Source organism: Balaenoptera musculus, chromosome 11 (assembly GCF_009873245.2).
Source record: "Balaenoptera musculus isolate JJ_BM4_2016_0621 chromosome 11, mBalMus1.pri.v3, whole genome shotgun sequence".
Classification (NCBI taxonomy): Eukaryota; Metazoa; Chordata; class Mammalia; order Artiodactyla; family Balaenopteridae; genus Balaenoptera; species Balaenoptera musculus.
In genome coordinates, this window is record NC_045795.1 from 38389956 (window position 1) to 38417452 (window position 27497).

The 27497-nt window shown below is 38.3% G+C and overlaps 1 protein-coding gene across 6 annotated transcripts in view; it reads right to left on the minus strand.

Moving 5' to 3' along the window:
* The window catches only part of MAPK14 (mitogen-activated protein kinase 14), a 71955-nt gene that overhangs the window by 23601 nt on the left and 20857 nt on the right, over window positions 1-27497 (minus strand). For all 6 annotated transcript variants that reach the window (XR_005021971.1, XM_036870367.1, XM_036870366.1 and 3 more), the window contains exons 2-8: window positions 26132-26261; window positions 19625-19683; window positions 6213-6324; window positions 5455-5484; window positions 4758-4805; window positions 3171-3285; window positions 2532-2603 (exon numbers count right to left, since the gene is read on the minus strand). Coding sequence is in view for 5 of the 6 variants with exons in the window: in XM_036870367.1 (XP_036726262.1) it covers window positions 2532-2603; window positions 3171-3285; window positions 4758-4805; window positions 5455-5484; window positions 6213-6324; window positions 19625-19683; window positions 26132-26261 (566 nt within the window). In the remaining variant the exon portion in view is untranslated. The remainder of the gene's footprint in view (window positions 1-2531; window positions 2604-3170; window positions 3286-4757; window positions 4806-5454; window positions 5485-6212; window positions 6325-19624; window positions 19684-26131; window positions 26262-27497) is intronic.

The following is a 27497-nucleotide window of genomic DNA, read 5'->3' on the forward strand; positions in this document are numbered from 1 at the left end:
GTGTATTACAAATACAATCCTCTGAATTTGAATGTTCCGATCCAGGAGAACATCTGTCTGAAAAGGAGCCAAGTAGAAAAGAAACAGTGTATTACTAAAATAAGAATTTTGAAATGAATTCTCATACATTAAAAAGAGAATCTCCTAGTAAAAAGTTTAAATGCTAGGTTTTCTACCTAAAGTTCATAGAGGGAAAAGAAGTATGCATAAAAGGGAAGACTTCTGGGGCTTCCCTGGTGGTGCAGTCGTTAAGAATCCGCCTACCAGTGCAGGGGACACGGATTCGAGCCCTGGTCCAGGAAAATCCCACATGCTGCGGAGCAACTAAGCCTGTACGCCACAACTACTGAGCCTGCGCTCGAGCCCGCGAGCCACAACTACTGAAGCCCACACGCCTAGAGCCCGTGCTCCACAACGAGAAGCCACTGCAATGAGAAGCCCTCTCACTGCAACGAAGAGTAGCTCCCCCGCTCACCGCAACTAGAGAAAGCCCGCGCGCAGCAACAAAGACCCAATGCAGCCAAAAATAAATAAATAAATAAATAAATAAATAAAATTTATTAAAAAAAAAAAAAAAGAGAAGACTTCTTAGAGGCTGAAAGTTAGCATTTTAAAAGGGTCAAGCCATCAGTAGGCAGCTGTCCTATGAGATAGGACCATAGGACACACACAACTGCTTTGAAACCTTTCTACCAGTAGCCTGCCAAGGGGATCCGTCCTTTACTACCTGTTACAGAATTTAAATAAAACAAAAAACTAGCCTTTAAATGATTCACAAGTAGACAATAAAGTGGGAAGATGAAGGGAGAAACTGCTTCCCAAAGATCACTGATGAAGATGATGGCTAACATCTGCTGGCAGGCTCTGTTCTAAGTACGTTCCAGATTTCATCTCACTGAATTCTCACAACCACCTTATGAGGTATGTACTATTATCAGTATTTTATAGTTAAGGAAACCGAGAGACAGAGGTTAGACAACTTGCTCAAAGTCACAGAGCTGGGAGTAAATAAGAGCTAAGTAAGATCTCAACCCTGCAAGTCTGATTACAGAGCATGTGCTCTTAACCAGTATGCTCTACTCTCTGTCTCTCTCTACCACTTTGTGTGTCTATGTAGGTATGAGTGTCCACGACTGACTGTAGGTGGAGATACAGATACAAAGAAGAGGAAGAAGAGGGGGAACAGAGGACAGCATCAGAGCAGTGTGCTTGGGAGGACTAAAGAATGGGACTCTAAGGTATGTACCTGAGGAAAAGGAAAATTACAAATTTTCCCTAATTCTCTTAGCTTGGACTATAATGCATATATCAAATTTCTAAGAAACAAGTATAAGGTAAATGAAGCAAAGGACAAAGGAGAAACACTCGGTATTAAAATTAGAATCTGGGGATGAGGAGGAATAAGGTGAGCTATATAAGGAGACTATATTCTGTATCAATCCAGTAATACTCAGAGGGAAATAAATGGCTGAGGCAAGAGGTTTTTCAGTTCATTAGGAAAGTACACTCTAGCAGAAGATAGAATATGTGGATCGATAACATGAACATCACAGTCACCATAGGAGTATTATCCCAACTGTAAGCCAGTGAACTGACAATCTGGTTTACAAACTCAATGAGTTTGCTTAGGTGAGGTGCTAAAACAGCTTTTAGGTCTCTAACCATGATAGAACACAGGCAATTGTAGCATCTCTAAAAGCCCAACCAAACCCACGGAGGGCTAGTCAAATGAGTTCTACAAAAATCTTCAAACCTAATTCTAGACAAATATTTCAAAATTCTTTCTTGCCTAAACATCTTCCCCAAGTGGAATGGATGGGAGTTACAACAAATCACATTTTGATGATATTATTACTAAACTGTGAAATGGGCATGCAGCAGACAAGAAAGGGGCTAAAATAAAGGGGCCATGATAAACCATAAACTAGACAATAACTGGAAGTAAATTAAGGTTTGGCTACAATCTGGGATAAAAATAAAGTCATGCTGAGGGGAAAAAAAGGCACACGACAGGGTGACCTTATCTCCTTGCATTTATTATTTGTTGTTAGACAACAAACAAAACGAGTCAGCAGGTGTATCATTACAAGGACCAAATACAGCCTTTTTAATATGTAAATCAAACATAAAAGCAAGATACCCCCGATTTATAAATGGTTATCTTGTGTTCATTGAGCGCTGGTGCAACGAAGACTAAACCAGTCATTGAGATCTAGAACTTCTCACCAACACACTCAGGTTGCAGAAGGGCTGTGGGAAGATTAATAAGGAACTTGCTGCAAAAAAGATGACATATGAAAGATTTAAAGGGCTTTCCAGATTATGAGGAATTTTTGCAACTCTCAAAATAAACTGAAGCCTCTTTCTTGGCAAGGCAAGATACTCAGCAAGAGGGCAGATCTCACAATGCATATCTGGACTATAAAAGCAAGTAACTGAAAGCCCTTCCTAGAGATAGGTAAAAATAATATACTACCATGGACACCAAAATACAGACAAGAAACAAGAACCCAAAACTTTTTAAAGGATACGGTCTGTACCAGGAAACAATGTTCTTCCAGTCAACAGCTCGGCCATTATGCATCCCACTGACCAAATATCAACTGGCAAAATTAAAGAGAAATAAAAGTAATACAATGTCACTATTATCATACTTGGCTACAAATGGAACTATAGTTAAGGGGTGAAATACTCAAATTAATATTTAAGACATCCGAGGTTCAACAATCATACTCATTTTTATACAAATAAATAAGCTAAGACCTTCACCACATTAAAGGGCTTCATGGGTGGGCTAAGTCAAAACATAGTTATGGCAAGAGAAATAAGCTGTTCACAAAGGGGCAAAGGTTCCTTACTGGTAGAAATGATGGATTCTCCCAAGTAATACTGAGAGGTTAATATTATGAACCCAATGTCTTCAGGCAGAAGTACTCAGAGAATATGCTGAAAATATAAATAAGTAAAAAGCCAACTGCTAAATCACAAAGTTTGAAAAACCCCACTTTCTCTATCTGAGCAACTGAAATATTTTCTATTCGTGGACTTAAAATGATCACTGAGGGAAGAAAAAAAATGTTTCTTCCTACTCCTGCCATCTCCACTTCTGAGAACCCCAAATACACACAACATAGTATTAATAAGGCCCTAAATACAAGTGCAAGTAGTACCTGTCTGGTTGTAATGCATCCAGTTCAGCATGATCTCAGGAGCCCTGTACCACCGAGTGGCTACATAACCTGTCATTTCATCATCTGTATGTCGAGCCAGTCCGAAATCCAAGATCTAAGGGAGAGAAGAGAAATCAGGCACTGGAACAAACTCCTAAGGCTTGTAAAGCAGGAGGGAAAAAACTCCAGTGCCTTATAAAAAGCGAGAACAACATAGCACTTTCATAAACATATTTCCTGGTCCATGCTTAGAATGCATGGGGAACACAGCAAGAACTTAAAAAAAATGAAATTACAAAAAGCAAACCAAAAATGCCACTGCTAGGCATTTATCCAAGAGCAATGAAAATATATGTGCCACACAAAGGCTTGCACATGAATATTCATAGCAGCTTTACACAGCCCTGAAATGGAATTGAAGCACATGTCTATCAATAGGTGGATGGATAAGTAAATTGTGGTATAATCATAAAATGGATCTACTCAGCAACAAAAAGGAAAGAACTACTGATACACACAATACAGATGGATCTAATAATATTATACTAAGCAAAAGTCAGACACACATAGAAAAATACTGTATGATTCCACTTGTATGAAACTCCAGAAAAGATAAATCTACTCTATAGTGTCAGAAAGCAGATCAGTCGTTGTCTGAAGCCAGGGTTAGGGGTAGAGGTGTGGGGACTCGCTAGGAAGGGGGCACAAGGGAACTTTCTGGAGTGATGGACATGTTCTTTATTATAACTGTGTTGGTGGTTACACAGCTATATAAGTTTGTCAAATGTACACTTAAAGTGATGCATTTTATTGTAAATTACGTTTCCAAAAAATTGAGTAAAAAAAGAAATGAAACAAAAAATTCCAGAGTTGCTTGCTCTTTATAGATTATCTCTTATTTGAATTATTTTGAATAAGTGTGTTTCTGCCATTTTTTCTCTTAGGAACCCATAAAATCTAATAATTACTCTTCAAGAGGACTGCTTACTTGATATTCATACTATAATTCTCCTTTATTGTAACTAATATATTAAATTTCAATTTAACTTTATTTTAGAATGAAAACAAGACACCTGATGCTACCTTCAATATCACTTAAACTAAAGCTTACTAAATCTCTGTTTTAAATTTCAAAGTCTAATGATATTCCTAAGGACAATAAGAATTTTCAGATAAAAAGTCATGGCTTTGGGGCTTCCCTGCTGGCGCAGTGGTTGAGAATCTGCCTGCCAATGCAGGGGACACGGGTTCGAGCCCTGGTCTGGGAAGATCCCACATGCTGAGGAGCAACTGGGCCCGTGAGCCACAACTACTGAGCCTGCGCGTCTGGAGCCTGTGCTCCGCAACAAGAGAGGCCGCGATAGTGAGAGGCCCGCGCACCGCGATGAAGAGTGGCCCCCGCTTGCCACAACTAGAGAAAGCCCTCGCACGGAAACAAAGACCCAACACAGCCATAAATAAATAAATAAATAAATTAAAAAAAAAAAAAAGTCATGGCTTTATAAACACATTCCCTATATAAATTTGCCTGGTTAGTTAAACATACAGTTACAAGGTGAAACAATTACCACTGTCACTTCATCCTACCTTCAGCTCACAGTCTTCATTCACAGCTAGATTACTAGGTTTTAGGTCCTAGGAAGCAAGTAAGAGAGAACAGGATCAACTTTATGACACATGGTAAATTCTCTCCCTAAAGGTAACGATGAAGAGCTAAACATAAAAGACTTCATCTAGGGCTTCCCTGGTGACGCAGTGGTTAAGAATCCGCCTGCCAATACAGGGTACATGGGTTTGAGCCCTGGTCTGGGAAGATCCCACATGCCGCAGAGCAACTAAGCCCGTGCGCCACAACTGCTGAGCCTGCGCTCTAGAGCCGGCGAGCCACAACTACTGAGCCCGCGTGCCACAACTACTGAAGCCCGCGCGCCTAGAGCCTGTGATCCGCAATGAGAAGCCTGTGCACCACAATAAAGATAAGCCCCTGCTCACCACAACTAGAGAAAGCCCGCATGCAGCAATGAAGACCCAACGCAGCCAAAAATAAACAAATAAATTAAAAAAAAAAAAGACTTCATCTAGCTATAAACAATCTCCATTCTATAGCCACTATCTAGTCCTCATTAGCCTTAAATAGGTAAAAACTATACATCTTCTTTCTTTAGTTAAACCTAGAGCAAAGTTGCAGTCAATATTTCACTGGCTAAAATAAGCTTAGATTAGGATCTGGCCAGTCTCCCCACCCACCAGCACCCCAATAATTTAATCAAAAGACAATACCTACCCTGTGAATTATGTCGGCTGAATGTATATACTGTGAAAAAGCAAAAAATCAGTTAAAGTTATGTCCAGCCTCCTACTGTCATATTATATGACATATTTGAAGTACATTTTTATGAGTCAATAAGAAATGCTAGTATTAACAGCAGGATTAGAAATCAGAACAAGTAATTATCAGTAGTCTGTACATTTATCATAACTATGATTTCCATACCATCAACTCTGTTCATAGAGCTGAAGTATGAGTGAAATAGAGCTTTCAACCTGTTTCCTGGTGGGTGCTCTGTAGCACAATAAGGACTCAAAGATGCTAAATACTAAAGGTGGTTTAATTTAAAAACTGCCCCTGCCACAAATAAATTAGCCTTCTTGAGGATGTTTTCAAAGTTTCCACATGACACTGACCAGATATTAGATTACACCAAGAAATTATTATTATTGTTTAGATGTAATACTGAAGAGTCTTTAACTCTCAGACATGCCTACAGAAGTATTGATGGGTGGAGTGATATGATGCCTAGACTTGCCTTAAAATAATCCAGGGTTTGGGGGAATACAAAAGAAACAAGATTAACCATATGTTGGTAATTGTGGTCGCTGAGTAAACACAGGGGTTCATTACACTATGATTGTACTTGTGATTTCTGTATTTGAAATTTTCCATAAGAAAAGTTTTGTTTGTTTTCCCTTAAGCCCTAAATAGAAGGGAGACAGGGAGAGAGAGAATTCATTCCTCAAAATTATTACTAATACTGTCTGTACCTTGAGACCTCGGAGAATCTGGTAGATAAGGAACTGAACGTGGTCATCCGTAAGCTTCTGACATTTCACAATGTTGTTCAGATCTGCCCCCATGAGATGGGTCACCAGGTACCTAGAAATTAATGGACAGTTACACAATAATCCAGAACCCTAAGAAAGCTCTGATCTTCATAAGACTGTTAGAAGTCCACTCAGTAAGTACCGCAGTGACAGCTAAAAGCTTAGCAGCTACTCACGCGCGGCTTGTTTTCAACATCACTATTCTAACTTTACTACCTGTCGTCTATTTTTCTAAAAATTTTTATACTAGTTCCTACTTGACATCTTTTCCTAGATTCTCTAAAGAAAAGAAAAAAAACAAAAATGGAGATTAGAATGATATATGTGTTAGTATCACTTTTCTTAAAAATGATATTATTGCATGAGAAATATATAGTATAACTAAATGCATGGCCGTATTTTTAAATCCGCCATTACATTTTTCACCTCATTATATATCCTCCAAGTTGTAGGGGCTAAAATAGGAGTATCTTCAAATGAACTTATTTACAAAACAGAAGCAGACTCACAGACACAGAAAACAAATTTATGATTACCATAGCGGGGGAAGGATAAATTAGGAGTTTTGGATTAGTGATTCAGAAATATATGCATATAAATAAACAGAATACTGCTGTACAGTATTCTGCTGTACACCAGAAACTAACACATTGTAAATCAACTATACCTCAATAAAAAAATAAAATAGGAGTATCTTTAAATTTTCAAATTATACCTCTCCTTTTTCAGGAATAACTGGTAAAAGGATATTGTTCACTGACAATATTCCTGCATTTACTTTAAAGGAAGGAGGAACACAATTTATCTGCAAGCAAGATGAGGCATTCTAGAACTTCTCCCCACAGGTGTGGTGCTGGATATGTATCCTGTCCTTACATCGTAAGATTAGGGAATGATTACATTCAAGTCCAACAGGTTCACCACAGATATTCTAGATGCAATGCCTTACTCACTCATTACTGTATCACACTGCTATGGGAACATAAAAACCACAATCAGTACTAAAGAAGTGGAGTTTTTAAAAATTCAGTTAGGTTTTATCTACTATGAGAATCATTACCCATTCCTGAGGCTGAATAATAATGTATATCAGTTGAGCTATAAAAAAATGCTGATTTCATTTCAATTTTTATTTTTGATAAATTTGGAAGAAAAGAAACCAGGTCAGTAAATTTAAATATACTATTAACGTCTTACATGACTATATATGTGTATAACCTCTCTTTACACACACACACACACACACACCCCACCACATTTATTACTTTCTTTCCTCAAAGAAGAATTAAAATTTTTTTTTTCTGTTTCCTAATTTCCCTGTTGGGCTGCTATGGTCAGTTCCCAATTTGATGAAGAGCAATAGGACTTAGCATAGATGTAACCTTAAGTTAGATTTTTTTAGCACTTCATATTTTTAAAACTTGCATGTTTATATTGTCTTGAGGAAAGAGTGTACTCTAAGTGTCACTTAAAGACTATATTGGATTTTTGGAAATGTCTTCATAAAGGTTGCTCTGATTTAAGAGATGCTCCAAGCTCAACATAACATAATCAAAGGCATGCTCATTCTGTGCCAAGCACTATTTATTATGCCCGTGTCTCATACACTCTTCCCAACAACGCTGTAAGGTAAGTTCCATTAGTATTCCCATTTCGCTGAGGCGGAAACACAAGACAGAACAAGTATATATAACCTGCTCAAGGTTAAAAGAGTGGTAATGTCAGGGGCTGAATCCAAAACTGTTTGATCTCAGAGACTATGATCTTAAATCACAGCCCATACTGCCTCCAAATTCTTCCAGTTGACAGAGAATTTAAGTCAAGAGAATGATTTCTTTTAAGTTTTATAAATGTTGCAATATTTCATCCTAATCACAGTCCCTGTATTTTATTAACCCCAAATTGATACAAAATCCGACAAATACGAGAATGTTGTGAATAACTGGTTAATATTGTGAAATCAGAACTTCCCCCAGAAAATCTGGGATAATGGTTGCCATATCCATAATACCAATTATGACAATTTGCAAGGCTCAGGTTGAGAAAGAGGGAATCCAATTTCTGTTTTATAAGACTGTTTTGCAAATAATTACATTTTATGACATTGAATAGTAAGAGGATTATTCTTTCAACTTTCAAAAATATTTTTAAGGAGAAAAGGTAAAAAAAGGAAACACTGTTCTGCATGATTCTACCTAGAAATCTACCTTAATTTGTCTTGAAATAAAACCTAAAAATCTTAACTCTCTAATGTCTGTGCTAGTTCACAAAGGTGTTAAGCAGTATTACCAAAGCGAACATAGTAATTTCAAGTCTAAGTATTGTGTTTAAATGTTTACCAATAACTTAAGAAACCCTATACAGCCAGAAGGCCACTAACTGCACAGCCTGAGAGAGCGAGCATGCTTTTAGTTAGAATATTCCACCACTGGGCTTCCCTGGTGGCGCAGTGGTTAAGAATCCGCCTGCCAATGCAGGAGACATGGGTTTGAGCCCTGGTCTGGGAAGATCCCAAATGCCGTGGAGCAACTAAGTCCGTGCGCCACAACTACTGAGCCTGCGCTCTAGAGCCCGCGAGCCACAACTACTGAACCCACGTGCCACAACTACTGAAGCCCGCGCGCCTAGAGCCCATGCTCTGCAACAAGAGAAGCCACTACAATGAGAAGCCCGTGCACTGCAATGAAGAGGAGCCCCCACTCGCCACAACTAGAGAAAGTCTGCACACAGCAATGAAGACCCAACGCAGCCAAAAATAAATAAATAAAATTAATTTATTTTAAAAAAAAAAGGAATATTCTACCACTGTGTAATTCCCTTTAAGTCCCCTCCCCATCAGAGACCACATCCATTTTATCACTAAAATTTCCAGACACAGGGAGAGACTGTCAAGACATTATATAAGTACATAAGGTTAATCAGTCTATATAGTGATAACTATCAAACATTGCTGCTAGGCTCCAATCAAATCAGCTGAACCACATTATTCATGGCAGATATGTCTGGCAGGAACTAACCTAATCACTATATGTTGTTTCCACGAAGCCCAAAAGACCAATCCATGAAAACCAATTGTCAAATTCCAACTCATCACATATAGAAAGGTTTTCGAAATAAATTTTGCAACAGTGGACAAAAGCAAGTGTTGTGCAAAGTTCCTGAATGCTTATGGAAGACATATCAATTTCTAAAAGTAGTGAACAAGGAAGTGGGAGGAAAATGTCGAAAGGCACATTTTAAATAAGCCAGTCCCAAAAGGAGCATTAATAGATGCCACATAGGGGCTTCCCTCGTGGCGCAGTTGTTAAGAATCTGCCTGCCAATGCAGGGTACACGGGTTCGAGCCCTGATCCAGGAAGATCCCACATGCCGTGGAGCAACTAAGCCTGCATGCCACAACTACTGAGGCTGAGCTCTAGAATCCGTGAGCCACAACTACTGAAGCCCATGAGCCTAAAGCCCGTGCTCTGCAAAAAGAGAAGCCACTGAAATGAGAAGCCTGCACACCACGATGAGTGGCCCCCGCTCACTGCAACTAGAGAAATCTGCGCAGCAACGAGGACCCAATGCAGCCAAAAATAAGTAAATTAAATAAATTTTAAAAAAACAGATGCCACATAATTTCTATAGTATTAGTCTCTACAAAGCAATTACATTTAATTGCTTAATTAATTACATTTTAGTAAAGACATGCCTATTACTGTCAGTGTTCAGAACACCTCAAATAATTAAATCTGACCAACAGTTGGAAAGCTACCTAGTTCCCCCATCTTTAAAAAGGAATTAAATAAGTAGGACTTTATTAGGTAGAGGGCTGAAAATATGATTTCACAGCCTGAGGATACAAATCTTGTTTTCCACTTTTCTTGTGAGGAACTATAAAGAGCATAAACCATCATTTCTCAAAGTAAAATGTACTGTACCAGAAAAAGGCATAAGTCTACAATAAGTGGTTTTCAGTACTCAAGACAGCACCCCATTTAGAGCTTCATTTATTAAGCGCTTCTTGGATAACACCCAATTGTCAAGACTCCTACTCTACTGCCTTTTCTTTTTTTGAAGCATAATACAATCAGAAAGAACCTATGTAGAAAAAAATCTCTTCTATATCTATAGTTTGGCATCTCTACTACCGTCAGCCCTATTTGATAAAATAATAATCAAAAAGGGCAAAAAACATTTCCATATTAAAACAAAGTATTTAAAATAATCACAGGGATTGACAATTCGTAACCACATGCTTCTGAAATACACCCAATGATCCTTGGGATTCACTACAGCCTATTCTGAAAACAGCAGAGTGATTCTGTAAAAATGAAAAATAGACCATGTCACTCCTCTCAAAAGGCTTCCCATTTCACTTAAAGACAAAAATCCCTTCAGCAGCAGATAAAGTTGTACATAATCCAGTATCCTGTCCCCAATTATCTCTCTCATTTCTTCATCTACTTCTCTCCCCTGCTCTCAGTTAGCTCCACACTGGCCTCCTTACTCCAGCCACACAGGCCCCCTTGCTGCAATTCCAATACAGCATGCAGTCTTCTGCCTCAGGACTTTTGCACTGGCTGTTCCTTCTGCCTGGAATGCTCTTCCTCCAGATACCCACAAGTCTACTTCTTCTACTTCTTCAAATTTTTGCTCAAAATTCACCTTTTCAATGGGGCCTATCCTTACCACCCCATTTAAAATTGCATCTCTCCCCCAACCCTCACACTTCCCTGCTCTATCTTTTCTTCTTGTCCATAGCATTACTGCCTGCTAACATGCTATCTAATTTCCTCTTTTATATGCTCATTGTTTATTGCTATCTATCTGTACAATGTTCAAGGAGGACAGGCTTCTTTTTTGTTCTCTGTAGTATCTAAAGTACCTAAAAACATTGTGTAGCAGATATCAGGCACTCAATTACCACTGAATTTAATTGAATGACCCAGGACAACTCATATAGTATTACTAGTAAGAACAGGCAAGGGCATATCTTATTGGAATACTCATGCCAAAGATCTTATCTGGTAAGCAGACCAGACTGTTCCAATGTAAGGGGTAAAAGCACCATTCAGCAGCCAGGTAGGCAGCTTAGCCAGCTTATTTCACAACAAACTATTCTTCTCATTGGAAGTATAGATTACTGAAAGATGCCCTCTACATTACCTGCATCAAATAAACCAGATTCAATATTCTACCATACGGTCTATATTCCAAGATAAAAACAAAAAAGTTAGTCAAAAGAGAATGCACTGGGCATGCTATCAGACAACTAGATTGCCAACCAGTCATAAACAAGAAAGCACAAGGTTATTCATTCATTCAGTCACTCCATCAACAAATATTTATTGTTGAACACTGGGAGTACAACAGTGGAAAAGAAAGATACAGAATTTAGATGAGAGGAAGGCATATACTCATAATAGAGCATAATTAGAGTTTTAAAAGTGAACATCAAGGTGCTGGAGAACACACAGGGGAGGGCACCAATCCAGACTTAGGAAGCAGTTAATTACGGGAAAATTTTTTGAGAGACTCAAACTCAAAACTACACCTTGAAGCTTCTTTACCTTTTTACAACAGCTAATCTGAGAAAAAGGGGGCATCTTACTGATCACGTCAGACAAAAACTGAATGGTATTTTCTTTTTTTTCTTTTTTTTTTTAAAATTTATTTATTTATTTATTTATTTATTTTTGGCTGTGTTGGGTCTTCGTTTCTGTGCGAGGGCTTTCTCTAGTTGCGGTGAGCGGCGGCCACTCTTCATCGCGGTGCGCGGGCCTCTCACTATCGTGACCTCTCTTGTTGCGGAGCACAGGCTCCAGACGCGCAGGCTCAGTAGTTGTGGCTCACGGGCCTAGTTGCTTCGCGGCATGTGGGATCTTCCCAGACCAGGGATCGAACCTGTGTCGCCTGCATTAGCAGGCAGATTCTCAACCACTGCGCCACCAGGGAAGCCCTGAATGGTATTTTCTTAAAGGATGTGTAATTTGTTTAGATTTCAAATGTGAGACAGTGACGACACCTACATGCTTTACCAACTCTCTATCCTCATTTTAGCAGACATCTCTGATACGGAAATAAATTGCAAATATAACTGTTAATACAGTTAACTCATTCATCTTTCTCCCAGACTGCTTCTCTTTCTGTATTACCTATCTTGAGCACTCAACCTATTTTCAAGGAAGAAGAGTATTTCTGTAAGTCCAAACAACTGGGTTGGGAATTTCTTTCAGTGATAGAGGAAAGCACTATTTCCAAGCAGATAATGCCTCTTAGCTAAATTAGGAAAACAACTCTCCTCTGCCACCAAAAAAAAAAAAAAAAAAAAAAAAAAAAAACAGAATTTACCAAAACACAATTTTTATCCAAGTACAAAAGAAAATCAACGGTTACCTACTCCTTTAACAGTCTCCATTCCACACAAATCTCCTTTTGTGTATACTTTATACATTTCCTTCATTTCTTTGACTATCTGGAATATATTTCGACCTCTACACCCAATCCTTATTTATCTGTTTCTTCAGATACAGTTATTACCTTCTTTAGAGGCTTTCCTCCACTAAGCTTCTCTCATATTCTGAGATCACTTAATACCCTGTATGTTGCTTTGACACTGCAAATTTGACTTGGTCCTTTAAGTTGTTTTAGGTAAGCATTTATGCTTCATCTCATTAATGAGATCACATGTAACTGAAGGCCTTTAGTTTTGACATCTTACATACAACCTATCACAGCATTTACCCAATAAGAAGGGTTAGCAAACTTTCAAATAATAGAGCTCTGGATCAAGAAAAATGTGACTAGAAATAGACTTACAGCCAAAAAGACCTAAGATGTGTACAATTTTATATATGGTATTATACAATTCAGTTAATCACTCTCAACTTCTGAGAATTTCTAACTACTAAAGACTCAACAAGGGGACTTCCCTGGTGGGGCAGTGGTTAAGAATCTGCCTGCCAATGCAGGAGACATGGGTTTGATCCCTGGTCCGGGAAGATCCCACATGCCATGGAGCAACTAAGCCCATGTGCCACAACTACTGAGCCTGTGCTCTAGAGCCTGAGAGCCACAACTACTGAGCCCGCGTGCCACAACTAATGAAGCCCGCGAGCCTAGAGCCCATGCTCTGCAACAAGAAAAGCCACCACAGTGAGAAGTCCACACACTGCAATGAAGAGCAGCTCCCGCTCTCTGCAACTAGAGAAAGCCCATGCACAGCAACGAAGACCCAATACAGCCAAATAAAGAAGACTCAACAAGGAAGAAAATAAACTCCCTGCTCTAATAGAGCTTACAAGCTACAAGGAGAAGACAGACAACAGTAAATATATGATGATAAAATTTGCTAAGAAGAAAGTAGAGTAAGGAGTAGACCCTGACAGTGGGGGTAGTATTTCAGCTATGGTGGAGAGGGAAAAAAAAGCTTCTGATGAAATGACCTTTCGGTAGGGTCTTGAAGGAAATGAAGGAACCAGTCATGTGGATATGTGGGGGAGAGTGTTCCAGGCCAACATTAGAAACCAGTGCAAAGGTTCTACTGGGAATGTGGATGTCTGTATTCAAGAAAGAATAAAGAGGCCAGAGTGGCTGGAATGGAGAGAGTGAGTGGGCAAAGTATTAGATGAGGTCAGAGAGTGAACAGGAATAAAAATCATGTAGGATCTTCCAGAACCTATCACACTGTATTTTGTTTGGTCATTTAAATTGTTCTTCTCTCCAATTAAAGAGTCTCAATCTATCATCAGGGATCATGTTTATCTAATTTGTTATATTCCCCAGAGACTAGTACTATGCTTAACATAGGATGGGTATTTAAATATTTATGAATGAAATCAGGTTAAAATATAAATCTAGAAACTTCCTTTACCTATTTGGTACATTCAGCAGCTTTTACACTGATAAAAAAGGCTACACTTAGTGGTTGAACAATCATTTTTAGTTAGTGGAAGGCTAAATAAACTAGGTGATTATCTGCCCATTGGCTTTCACTAAAACAATGGCTGCTGACTGACCCTGTTGTAGGTCTTCTGCTAAATCACGGTACAATCTAAAACCCCACTTCCACATTCCTCTTCAAGAACCAAGCAGAGATAAGGAACTTGGGTATAAGAAACCTGGGATGGGAAGTTATAAAATAAGGGGGAAAATGGCAATTCAGTTTTCCTGAAATTTGAGGAAGTTGTTTGCACTGAGTCCAAAAACTCTTCACTGTCTACTAAGCTTGATCAGAGAACCACTATAGTTAAGAAAAGGCAATGTTGTAGTAGCATGAAGGTGCAGCTTACTCTAGGGTTAGGTTCTAATACTGGCTATTTCAAGATTTTGGATTTCTATTGGTAACTAAATATTTGCAGCATGCATAAGGCAGATATATGCCACCTCCTGCCAAATATTACCATCAAGAAGCAAACAGACAGCCTACCAGGCTCTTTGGTGGGGCCGGTGGCGGACTCTGGGAGGGCTCACGCCAAGGAGTGTTTCCCACGACTTCTGCTGCCAGTGACCTTGTCCCCCCGGTGAGCCGTGGCCACCCCATGCCTCTGCAGGAGACCCTCCAACACTAGCAGGAGTATGGATTATGTCAAAGCAGTCAGTGATGGAGTTGCCTAGTGGGTACATGCTTCACTAAGCTCTACATCTTGGTGTGTGTGTGTGAGGACCTGACTGTATCATTAAGGATCCACTTTCCCGGGACTTCCCTGGTGGCACAGTGGTTAAGAATCCGCCTGCTGGTGCAGGGGACATGGGTTTGATCCCTGGTCCAGGAGGATCCCACATGCCACATGCAGAGCAACTGGGTCCATGCACCACAACTACTGAGCCTGCGTTCTAGAGCCCACGAGCCACAACTACTGAGCCCTCATGCCACAACTACTGAAGCCTGCACGCCTAGAGCTCAAGCTCTGAAACAAGAGAAGCCACCACAATGAGAAGCGTGTGCACTGCAATGAAGAGTAGCCCCCACTCGCCACAACTAGAGAAAGCCCGCACGCAGCAATGAAGACCCAACGCAGACAAAAATTTTAAAAAATTAAAAAAAAAAAGAAGCAAACCGAAATGTCCAAATGATATCCAATCATTAAAAGGATCTAGATATATCTTATAAAATTTTGCCAACTGTACAACCACATCATATCGTAGTCAAGAACAACTTGGTATTCTCATATTTTAACTCCACATTTTCCAAACACCAGCTCTGTTAGATTCAGTAACTGCACATTGTTTCTAATGATCAAAACTCACTACCTATTTATTATTCCTTTCCCAAAAGTATAGTCTTACTAATGAATGATGTAGGATGCCTATTAACTAAGAAATTTAAAATTCAGTAAAAACTTGAATTGTATGATAAATGGAAAGTGCTATCTGAAAAATAAAGGCACAAATACACATAACACATGATTAAAAGCCAACTATAACTATGAAAAGTAATTAGAGATTTTGTTAATTAGCACAGAAAATTCATGTTCAAAATTACTGTTTGGGGCTTCCCTGGTGGTGCAGTGGTTAAGAATCTGCCTGCCAATGCAGGGGACACAGGTTCGATCCCTGGTGTGGGAAGATCCCACATGCCGCGGAGCAACTAAGCCTGTGAGCCACAACTGCTGAGCCTGCGCTCTAGAGCCTGCATGCCACAACTACTGAAGCCCACGCACCTAGAGCCCATGCTCTGCAACGAGAAGCCACCACAATGAGAAGCCTGCACACTGCAATGAAAAGTAGCCCCCGCTCGCCACAACTAGAGAGCCCACGCACAGCAACAAAGACCCAATGCAGACAAAAATTTAAAAAAATAAATTAAAACAAACAAGCAAACAACCCCCCCACAGAAAGAACAAATAAATATTTTAAACAAAAACAAAAAACAAAAAACAAAATTACTGTTTGCTCGAAACCTGGCAGCCTGTAGAACCACTCTAGTCTTCAGCTTGTTTGATTTGGCCAGAACAGTGGGTCTTTGTCTGTTTATTTTGTTTTAATGTAAATTTGAATGCTTTTAGGAAGTGCAGGTATTCTGTTGTATAGCACTGAGCGTAGTTTATGTTATTTGTCTGGCCCTAAAGGTATTTAAATTTGCACACCCTGTAATTGTAGGTGAAGATGTTTGATCTCTTATGCAAATTCTGAAATGACTTTGGAAATCAGTGAAATAACCATAGTCCTGGACAAGCACTAATTTTTTCTCAGTGATACATACATCATAAAAAAGTAAACAATGAAACATTTTTCCAAAAGGTATCCTTAGGTTCATCATTCTATTTTCAGAGATTCTCTGGGATTGAAAACACTTCAGAAGTGAACCACCCCAATTTTCATCATTTTACACGGAAGTTAACTGGGACCCAGAGAGGAAAAGTGACTTGTCCAAGGTCTTACAGTCAACTGATAACTTGGTCACAAAAGTGTTGTTTTTGTTATTTTTAATTTACTTATTTTATTTATTTATTATTTTTTGGCTGCGTTGGGTCTTCATTGCTGCACGCAGGCTTTCTCTAGTTGCGGCGAGCTGGGGCTACTCTTCGTTGCGGTACGCGGGCTTCTCACTGCAGTGGCGTCTCTTGTTGTGGAGCACAGGCTCTAGGCGCGCGGGCTCAGTAGTTGTGGCACATGGGCTTCGTTGCTCTGCGACATGTGGGATCTTCCCGTACCAGGGTTCGAACCCGTGTCCCCTGCATTGGCAGGCAGATTCTTAACCACTGTGCCACCAGGGAAGCCCCTACAAAAGTGTTTTGAATTTATTTCCCCTAACAAGGTTCTTATTTCATCAAGGGAAAGACTAGTGTTTCTGATTATCCTGAGCCTTGCTCTAACACTCTGCTCAGCAAGTATTCAACAAGTAGTACTGAGATTTGCTCCCAAACGGTGAACTAAGTTCTTATTTATAAACAATCATAACTCAAATTACACAATGTTGTATGTCAGTTATATCTCAGTAAATCTGGAAATAAATAAGCAAATAGAACCCAGCTACAGTTACATAGAAAGAATAGATTCCTGCTCAGTAGCCATGGTATTTGTTGAATGAATGAAGAAATAAATGCAATTTCAGTTCGGTGGGTATGCTTGTAGTCAGTGAGCCTTCAAATGGATAAAGGAGCCAATAGGCACCACAATGGATAAAACTTAACCTCTCAGACACTAGCCTTAAATAAGGTCTTTGACATACGAAAAACAGGCTCATAATCCAGTTCCATATGCCTGATTAAGGCAAAATACAGCATTAGCCCAGGTCAGCAAATTATCAATTCCTTTCCTAGGAAAAAAAAAAAAATCAATCCTCGTCACACCTAAAATTTTGGGCTATAGCTCAATCCTGATTCAAATGTTTTCCAAAGTAATTCACAAACATATCACTTCAGCATTTTTTCCACATTTAGGCAGAATATCAAAACCCATCATTCTTAGGGCAGTGAAAATACACTGTATGATATTATAATGATATGTCATTATATATTTGTCTAAATCCATAAACTTTTCAACACTAAGAGTGAATCCTATGGTAAACTATGGACTTTGGGTAATTATGATGTGTCAATATAGGTTCATTCTTGGTGAAAAATATACCATTCTGGTGAGTGATGTTGATAATGGGGGAAGCTATGCATGTACAGGGGCAGGAGGGTAAGCAGGAAACCTCTGTACCTTCCCCTCAATTTTGTTGTAAACCTAAATCTGCTCTTAAAAAAAAAAAAATCCTCAAAAAAGTAAAAATTAATGAATTAATGTTAAAGAAAAAAACATCATGGCAATATTCTCTTTTCCAAGCATAGCCTACAGCAGGGCTCAACAACTTGCAGCACACATGCTTCTGCCTGGGGCATCCAGTAAGGAGGCTTTAGAAGCCTCCACATTCTAGAGACACGCAGGGCTCAGGGAGCACAGCTGTTCTTAGTTACTGCCTTTTCTTTCCCCTTCGCTTGAAGGAAGTTCAAAGTTTTTTCTTAAACTTTTATTAGCAGGATCAAGGTTAATGCGGGTGGGAGTTCTTGCACTTAGACTAGATTCTCCTTCTTTCATCTTCGACTCACAGTCATATCATGTTCCAACTAAGTTCAAGTTGTGGGAGATTTTTTTGCTACCTTCCTCCTTCTCTTTCCATTTAATATTCTACATTTCTTTTTCATTTTTTTCCCCCTTTCATTAGACAGAACACACAAGCTCAAACATCTCCTCCACTCCCTCCCACTTGTTCTTTGGGAAATGAGCAAATGGTGCTTGCACTTGGCCTAGGATAAGGGTAGGAGAAACTGAGCCCAGGATAAGGGTGGGGTTAAGTTCAGCACTGGGGACAGTGGAGAGTAGAGGTTAAGGAAGAGCAGCCAAGATCTGCAATTTTATTTGGACTTTCACAATAGTCATCCTTTCCACTTAGGAACACCAAAATTTCACCAGGACAAAATGTATAACCCTAAATTTAAGGTGTTCCTTCTCTCTTATGGTATAGTGTACCTGTGAATTGGGGACGGGAGGTATGTTAATTCAGATATTGGGAAAGCTACAGTAGAGCACTCACACATGTACAACACCTGCACAACATCCACAACACTTGCTGGAATCTATCTTGTACTCATACAGGTGCAACCTGGGCATGTGAGGGCATTACTGCCCCATGGGGCAACACTTGCCAATGGAGTCAGAAGCCAGTGGGTAAATGTTCCCCATCTGAGGTGCATTCTATACAACTTCTAGAAAACTGAAGACCCTGGCAGTTTTCAGCCCAGTTGCACACAATGGTGACTGACTTAATAACATACCCTCATAGCAACTTTCTCTTCCTCTCTGTTTCATTTTCCCTAGCCCTCGACTACTCGTTCCTGAGAATCTCAGCCCCTCTTTCTAGGGGTGGTTCCCCAGGCTAAAACAATAGAGATGGTCACAAAACTGGGAGAATCAGCTTTCTAAACACATGAGGCCCACCATTTGTCCCAATACAGAAATCCAGTACTTTAAAGGTCAGCATGCATTTCCCACACACAAGCAGGATAAAAGAAATGGAAGAATCTATATGGAACCAGGGCTCCACTACATTTCTTGATATAAACATGTCCCTTTGAAAGCTGGGACAGACAATTTGAGAATAAAAATCATGGTCAAAACTCCCTATACTCTTCTCTATGGAACTCTTGCCAGGACCCACCACTGTGTCTCCAAATAGGGCACAATGTGCCTGAGATGATGAAAATACTAATTTACACCCCCCAAAATATACATCTTCTGCATCCATTCCCCATTCCACAGAAGAGTTGGATGACAGGAATAAAGAATCTTAAGTCTGATAGTGCTAAGTGGTTCAGGAGTAGAAATGCGCTGCTAATCTTTAACCTCTGGCAGAGGAAGGCAAACACAAAAGATTTACTCACACATCATTGAATTCCTCCAGAGACCTTGCAGGTGTGAAAACATCCAACAGACCAATCACCTACAAGAAAACATAAAAATCAAACAGTAAATAAATACTGAACTTATCCATCAGGTCTTAGTCATTTTAATAGGAACTAATTCCAAATCCTGCTCTCAGTTCAGTACATTACATTATTGTATACTTAATAACTCCAACTTATTTTTTACCCAAATTATGCTTTTGTTTTTTACTTGTTAAACATCACTTTTCATAATAACCCATTTTACTACTAAAATCTTCATGTCTTTAGAATTTGGTCACATATAGCCATTAGCTTATCAGGAAGCAAAAAGATTTAGGACTCTTGACTTACACATGCACTGATAGTCTAATGATTAACAAACAGAAAAAAGTCATACTTCTACAGCTGTTGTTATAGTATCATTTTTCTTTTTAAAATATATTATTCAATAAAAATTACTATATAGTCTTCAAAACTGACATTTTTAAAGCCCTTATATATCTTCTCAGTATATTCTTGGTATTATTCTTATAATATTCTTAATATTAAGATTATTAATCACTATCAGGTATTTAGATCAGACTATAAAAATGAAAAAAAAAGCTATCTTTATACAAGGATAAAGCAAAGAGCTACTTAATACTCAGTAATCCATGGTCTTTGAGCAGTTTTTCTGGTCATGGATTTACACTGATTAATTTAACATATTCCCCCCCCCCCTTCCCCAGTTCCTCCTAAAACCCAGACCACTCATTTCCACAAAGCTAGGCACTAAGAAGGCAAACAAGACATATAATTCATGTGTAATATGCCCAGCAAGATTTAAGGGTATCTGGAAATGAAACAAAGAAAAGCTAAATGGGCTTCATGAAAACTGACCCATGACTGTGGACTCAGTAAAATATACCAACACTCAAAATATTATCATGAAAAAGAGCACTTTTAATTAGAATGTTACACCACTCATCCAAATATCAACTTTTGGGCTTCCTTGGTGGCACAGTGGTTAAGAATCCGCCTGCCAACACAGGGGACATGAGTTCGAGCCCTGATCCGGGAAGATCCCACATGCCGCGGAGCAACTAAGCCCGTGCGCCACAACTACTGAGCCTGTGCTCTAGAGCCCATGAGCCACAACTACTGAGCACGTGTGCCACAACTACTGAAGCCCACACGCCTAGAGCCCGTGCTCCGCAACAAAGAGTAGCCCCCACTTGCCGCAACTAGAGAAAGCCCGCATGCAGCAACAAAGACCCAACTCAGCCATAAATAAATAAATAAATTTATAAGGCAAAAAAAACAAAACCCCAAAAAACCCCACACAAATATCAACTTTTAAAAGCAATTTCAATTATATAGCCTGAACCCAAAAGGGAAACAAACTAAAAAAAGGCCTTGGAATTCAAGAAGAATAGCTTTTCAAGTCTTTGCATCTTATTCCAAAGGAAAAGTACAGTTATCCATCTTCTCCTTATTCAGACAACCGTACACAAGAAAATGAAAATTACCTCTAATTGTACTACTGGTTATAACTATCATTAACATTTTGAGATACTTTCTTTGATTTTTCTGATGTACATAAATTAAATCGGGGTTATACTATGCATACAGTTTTATATCCTGCCTTGTCACTTAACAAATAATGACTATTCTCACGTCCTCAAATGTTTTTCAATAATATGTTCTATCATTTGTATATACCATAATAAAACCAATTTCCTATCTTTGGACATTTAAGGAACACTGCAAGTATATGTGCATATGCGTGCATGTGTGCATATATACATCTTGTATTTTCTTCCAGAGAATAAATTTCAAGAAATAGAATTACAAGATCAAAGGATATCAATATGCTTAAGGATCTTAATACTGTCAAACTGTCCTCCATAAAGATGAGGCCAACTTACATCCCACCAATAGTGTATCTATGACCTTATAATAGCTCTGAATAGTGCTTTAAAGTAAGTCAAATCATTTTCTTTTTCCTTTCCCATCTAAATCATAATTGTTCTCCTTGAGTTTGATACAGTCCTGGCTTAAGACCTCTGGTCTTTTTAAAAATTAATTAATTAATTAATTAATTTTTGGCTGCATTGGGTCCTCATTGCTGCGTGGACTTTCTCTAGTTGCAGTGAGCGGGGGCTACTCTTTGTTGCGGTGCGCAGTCTTCTCATTGCAGTGGCTTCTCTTGTTGCAGAGCATGGGCTCTAGGCACACGGGCTTCAGAAGTTGTGGCACACGGGCTTCAGTAGTTGTGGCACGCGGGCTCTAGGGTGCAGGCTCAGTAGTTGTGGTGCACGGGCTTAGTTGCTCCGTGGCATGTGGGATCTTCCCGGACCAGGGCTCGAACCGGTGTCCCCTGCATTGGCAGGCAGATTCTTAACCACTGCACCACCAGGGAAGTCCCAACCTCTGGTCTTTTGATTACTACCCCCTACACCCTCTTGTACTTCTGATGGCTGAAATCTAGAAGCCAATTTTATTCAGCTGCTCCAATATTTTCTAATCACTGATTCTTGTTATCTGAGATGCCCCATCTTCTCAACAAGAAAACTTTAAAACAATTTACATTGTTTTACATTATTATTTGAATTGTGGCTGTGAAAATATCCTCAGATCAAAATAAAATTAAACTACTAGAGATCCAATTCACACAGGATTATTCATGCAAGGGTTATCTCAAACACACTAAAGTGAAACAAGTCCAAGCATTTTAAATAAAAACTCCCATTTCAATATGAAAACACAATAGGTATTTTAGAATCAAACAGCTGCAAATTTGAACTCCCAATCAATCTGTGACTTCTTAGACCCATGAGCTTCTTTCTTTTACATTCCAATAACCCCAAAACATGGGATGTTGCCTGGCACACAGCAGTTCAATTAATATTTGTTACATAAATAAAAGTATCTTCTCTGAGCCTCATTTTCCTCAGATGAAAGACACGTGCATATCATTGCTTATTTTCATAGTATTTTGGGGAAGATTATGTAGACAATGTATCTGAAGGTGCCTAGCGCAAAGGACTGACCTGCTGTGGATTACCAAAATAAATCGTGACCAGAAACTTCAGAGTTTTATAATGAATTGTAAAATACAAATCACAGAAACAAACTATTTGAAGCAGCTACTTCCAGTAACAAAACATGATATATAAAGCTAAATTCAATTATTCAAATGATCAAAAAGTATGGCTGCAAGAAGCACAATGACTACTTTGGAAAAAAATAATAGAACAAAGCATATTAGCAAATACTCTATCAAATTTTAATTTCCTTAAAAGGGACACATTTTATGACATTAAAGCCACTCATGTTACATCAAAGTATTTTTAATTTTTTGTGGGCTTTTACAAATATCCCTTCTCTATTAATCCTATTTATGGAGTATTAATCATAAGGAAAATACTGTAAAACAAAAGTTTCCCAGCATTAAAATAGATTTGGGGAACATTCCATAATCGATTCATTTCTCATTTCTTAAATGGAAATTTATTTTTAATTTGTCATATTTTAGCCTATATCCTTACTCCTTCTGCCATTATATGATTTCAGACGCTTTAGAAAGTAACCCAGTAATTAAATATTTAGAAAAGACGGTTATAGTACAAATAATCAGCAAATATCTCTGATGACTGTCCTTCAATGACAAACAGAAGTAATACATCTTTATTAAATTGGTGCACCCTCACAAAACACTTGAAGTCAGTAACCAGTCAAAGACAATATTTAATGTACTTAACACAAGCACACCAAAACAACCACTTGTTCTATCATGGTAAGATTAAATCTAAGGCTCCCAAATAAAATTTATGAAAGGAGTCCCGTAATCATTAAAAGCTTTTTTTAATGTATAGCTCTCCAGGCCCTTAACTGTACAGTACCTACTCAGACAGCAAAAGGATGCAGCTAGCCAGCTGCTTCCTTTTAATCTTTCCTTAGACCAGGTGTCAATGAGATCAAGGTCAAAAAATTCCGTCAGGAATGGGCCAGGTAAATTTGTTCAGAGAGTAACATCCCCTAGCTCCTATAACCCATATGAAAATTACATATCTGTCATTCATTATCACTAGTAAAAGAAATAAAACGAACTACGGATTGTAAGTCAGAGGCATTTTTGTATAAAAGATCACATGTGCATTCTGGCAGCTAAAAATTCTATTTGCTACCAATCCTTACTTAAGTTTTTCACGAGTTTTAAGTTGCTGCTGCTGCTGTCTTTGGAGTCCTGGCAGCTAGCTAAAAATTGGACAGTGGCCCAAAACAGTCATTAAAGAAAAGAAAGAAAGAAAGAAAAAGAGGAAGAGAAGATAACGGAGAGGAATTCCTCTTAAAATCCTCAATTAAACTTACTTGGAAGTCTTGGTTCTTCACCTGGTAAAATTACTTTTACACTGTACATACCTAACAAGCGTTTGTAGAATAGACTGAAATTCCGGAATTTTTCTACATTTAGTCAAAGTCTTTTGGCCCTTTCCCAGTCCCTCTTCAAACATTTGCCAACAGAATGGAGAACTATGAACATTCAGCCATCTGCCTCCTTTTGTTCAAACAACAAATCACCATCTAAATACAGGTGACCCTCTATATTGATACAGTGAAAACCTAAACATTTTAATATAAAAAAGACTGCTATTAAGTAAACTGCTTATAAAACAATTTAGATAAATTAAAATCTTGTTTTCCTAATACGCTCAGTCCTCTTTAAAGTCGTATAGCCTTTCCTAAATTAAAACAATTGTATCCCATCACTGCGGCCTCTTCATGTCTACAAATACAGAATGGCTCAAATGCAACCAGCCCAATATCATGTAAGACATATTTCAAAGTATCTCATTACGGAAAATTAAAATATAGCATACTAAATAAGGTTGTTGCAATGATCACTAGAAAAGCCAAGGCATGGATTCAGATAACCCAAAATAATTTTTGCCCTAAACATTGGCTTAAATTGACTATGAAATAAAGCAGAACAATAAATTACAGTGCTGGTAATCTTCTACAGTAGATGTTCTTAAATTAGCATAGACAACATCAGTGGGATCCTGGGGCCTCCTGGAGGTGCTTTGGGGTTCCATAAATGTTTGGCTTGCATTCCATTTTCAAAGTATTCTTAAAAAGCTATGACAGTGTCTTTGTCACATTTATTAACGTGTAATGACTCAACTGTGTTAAAAGCCAAATGTAAACCCATCAGTTAAGTTGCCAGACCACCTTGATTTTATGCAGACTTTGGAATAAAGATTCTCCTGCCAGCTTTCTCCACATATCTCAACTTCTTATAAACATGTCACTGATTAGGAAGGCTGCAGCTCTGCACTGAACTTTTTAAAAACTCAAGTTTGCACATGGATGCTCATAAAAAAATTATACCTAGGAATGGAGATAATCTGTGGAAAACAGGACGTTCTCAATAGCATGCAATTAAAACATGAAAATAAATAAGCTGCAGCTGTGATTACAACAGCTTAAATTCCAAATTTAAGTCACAATGCTCTCAATTTAGAAGAAATTTGTACTCTGTGAAACAAATGTATTTTAATACATTTTTTTCTTACTATGAAGAAAAACAGTTCAATTACTGAAACAGAAAAATATCTGAATAGCCAAGTAATAAGTTGAAAAATCGAATTTTTTTTCTACACAGTCACAGTAACCACCAATAGGGTCAAATAGTTCTAAAATCTCCATGGCCATTGTTTCCATAATGCTACAAATTTTACAGTTCCTTTCATACAGCAATCACATAAACCCTTTCTAACTTGATTTTGAAATTCAGGAAAATAAGTGTCCTCAGTCACTTGTTTTTTCACTTTCAGTTAATATTCCAACTGCATCCATTTATTTATGCTATTAGGATTTTTAAGCACTCCTTTGCAGGACAGCATTGTTCTCAAATGTCCAAACTTATAGACAAGAAAACGTTATATTTAACTTAAACAATGTCTTTGTCACATTTATTAAAATCCCTGAATCTAGAAAAGCTGTCTTTTAAAAATTAAAAGGAAAAAATTATAATATTAAATCATCCAGAAAATAATACCCATCTCTGATAGGACATTCAGTGAACTAAGGCACTCTTCCTCAAACTTCTCCACTGAAAAAACCCATAACAACACAAAATACCATGGATTCCCATATTCTGATAATATAGTCTTAAGTAAACCAAGTCGAGAATACGAAACTTCTTTGTAATATTTTCTGTTAAAAATCCTTGTGAGTTGTGTTTTATCTCACAATATTCATTTTTATTAAAAAATTTTTATATGTTTTCCCTCTAAAAATCTTAAAGTTAAAACTGGAACTCCAGGAAGATGCACCAATTTCATCCCAAGGCTTTGAGTATCTACCTGACATAATGCAGTGGTCACTAACACCCCAGTACAAGAAGGACGGTCCAAAGTTTGATGTACTCTAATGCATTTCCATTCGCAGTAATTAAAACACAATTTTTTCCAGTCTATTAAAGAGCAGAGTTTATCCTGCCTTGAATTATTAACTTACATTTTCATGTTTCATATGTTTAAGTAACCGCAGTTCTCTGTAGGTCCTTTTGGCATGAATAATGGACTGAAATGGTCTGGATAACTTCTTCACTGCAACACGTAACCCAGTTTTTGTGTCAAAAGCAGCACTAAGGAAAAAAAACATAAAAAGCTCATCATCAAATGTTATCTAAATATATTAAAATCAGTATTTATAAGGCTATTTCATTTCCAAATTAAATGGGTCTCTAACAAATTTTAAAAGTATAAAGATAAAAATTAAAATGACATATAATCCCACTATCCAAAGTAATCTATTAATTATTTTTGGTGTTTCCTTCTTGTCTTTTTTTCTATGCATCTAAATCAAGGATCAGCAAACTTCTTCCGTGAAGGGCTGGATAGTAAGTATTTTAGGCTTTGTGAGGCTTAGGGTCTCTGTCTCAACTACTCAACTCTGTGCTTGGAACTGGAAAGCAGCAGATAATAAATTTTTAAGTGGATGTAGCTATGTCCCAATAACACAAAACAAGCAGCCACCTGATCTAAATGAGCCAACAGATTGGTACACAAAGAGCTGGATTCTGTCTTCTTGGCCTAGGCCTCGGTGTCACCTTGCCACCAAATGCTGCCTGATCAGAGGCCTTGGAAACCACCATGTTTTCAGGACAGTGAGTTGGCAAAAAAATTTCTTGAGCACCTACAAAGTATTTGTCACTTTCTAGAAGCTGAGATACAGTTGGGAATAAGTCAACATATCCCTGGGCCTCAGGGGATGGGGGGAGAGGGGAAGAGCAGAATAATAAAATAAATTTCAAACAGTGATGAATGCTATGAATAAATAAAATAGAATAATGGGATAAAGAGCAACAGAAAGCTGGTGGAGTTATGCTACATTAGCCAGGATGTCTGAGGAAGTACATTTGAGCTGAGGGAAGTGAATGATAAGAAAGTAGCAACCATGTAAAGATATAGCAGAAAAGAGCCTCAAGCAGAAGAAAAAATTATTATTAACATTTAGTGAGTCTTTATTATCATTCCCCAGTTGACAGATAAGGAAACTGAAGCACAGAGAGTATAAATAACTTGCCCACGGTCACAAAGCTAGAGAGTGACAGTGCAGGAAGTCTGGATCCAGAGCTCACACTACTATTTTCCTGTGCTGCCTCTCAGAAAAGCAAGTGCAAACAAAGGAAAAATAAAACAGAGGTAGAAAAAATACGGTGTGCTGGAGTGACAAAAGAAACATGGCCTGTGTAGGTCGAGCACGAGGAGCAAGGGGAGCGTGGAAAAGAATGAGGTCAGAGATACAGGCAGAGGCCAGATGATACAGGACATCTACAGCAAGATATGATGTGTATTTTAATTATTTTTAGAGACTGTTT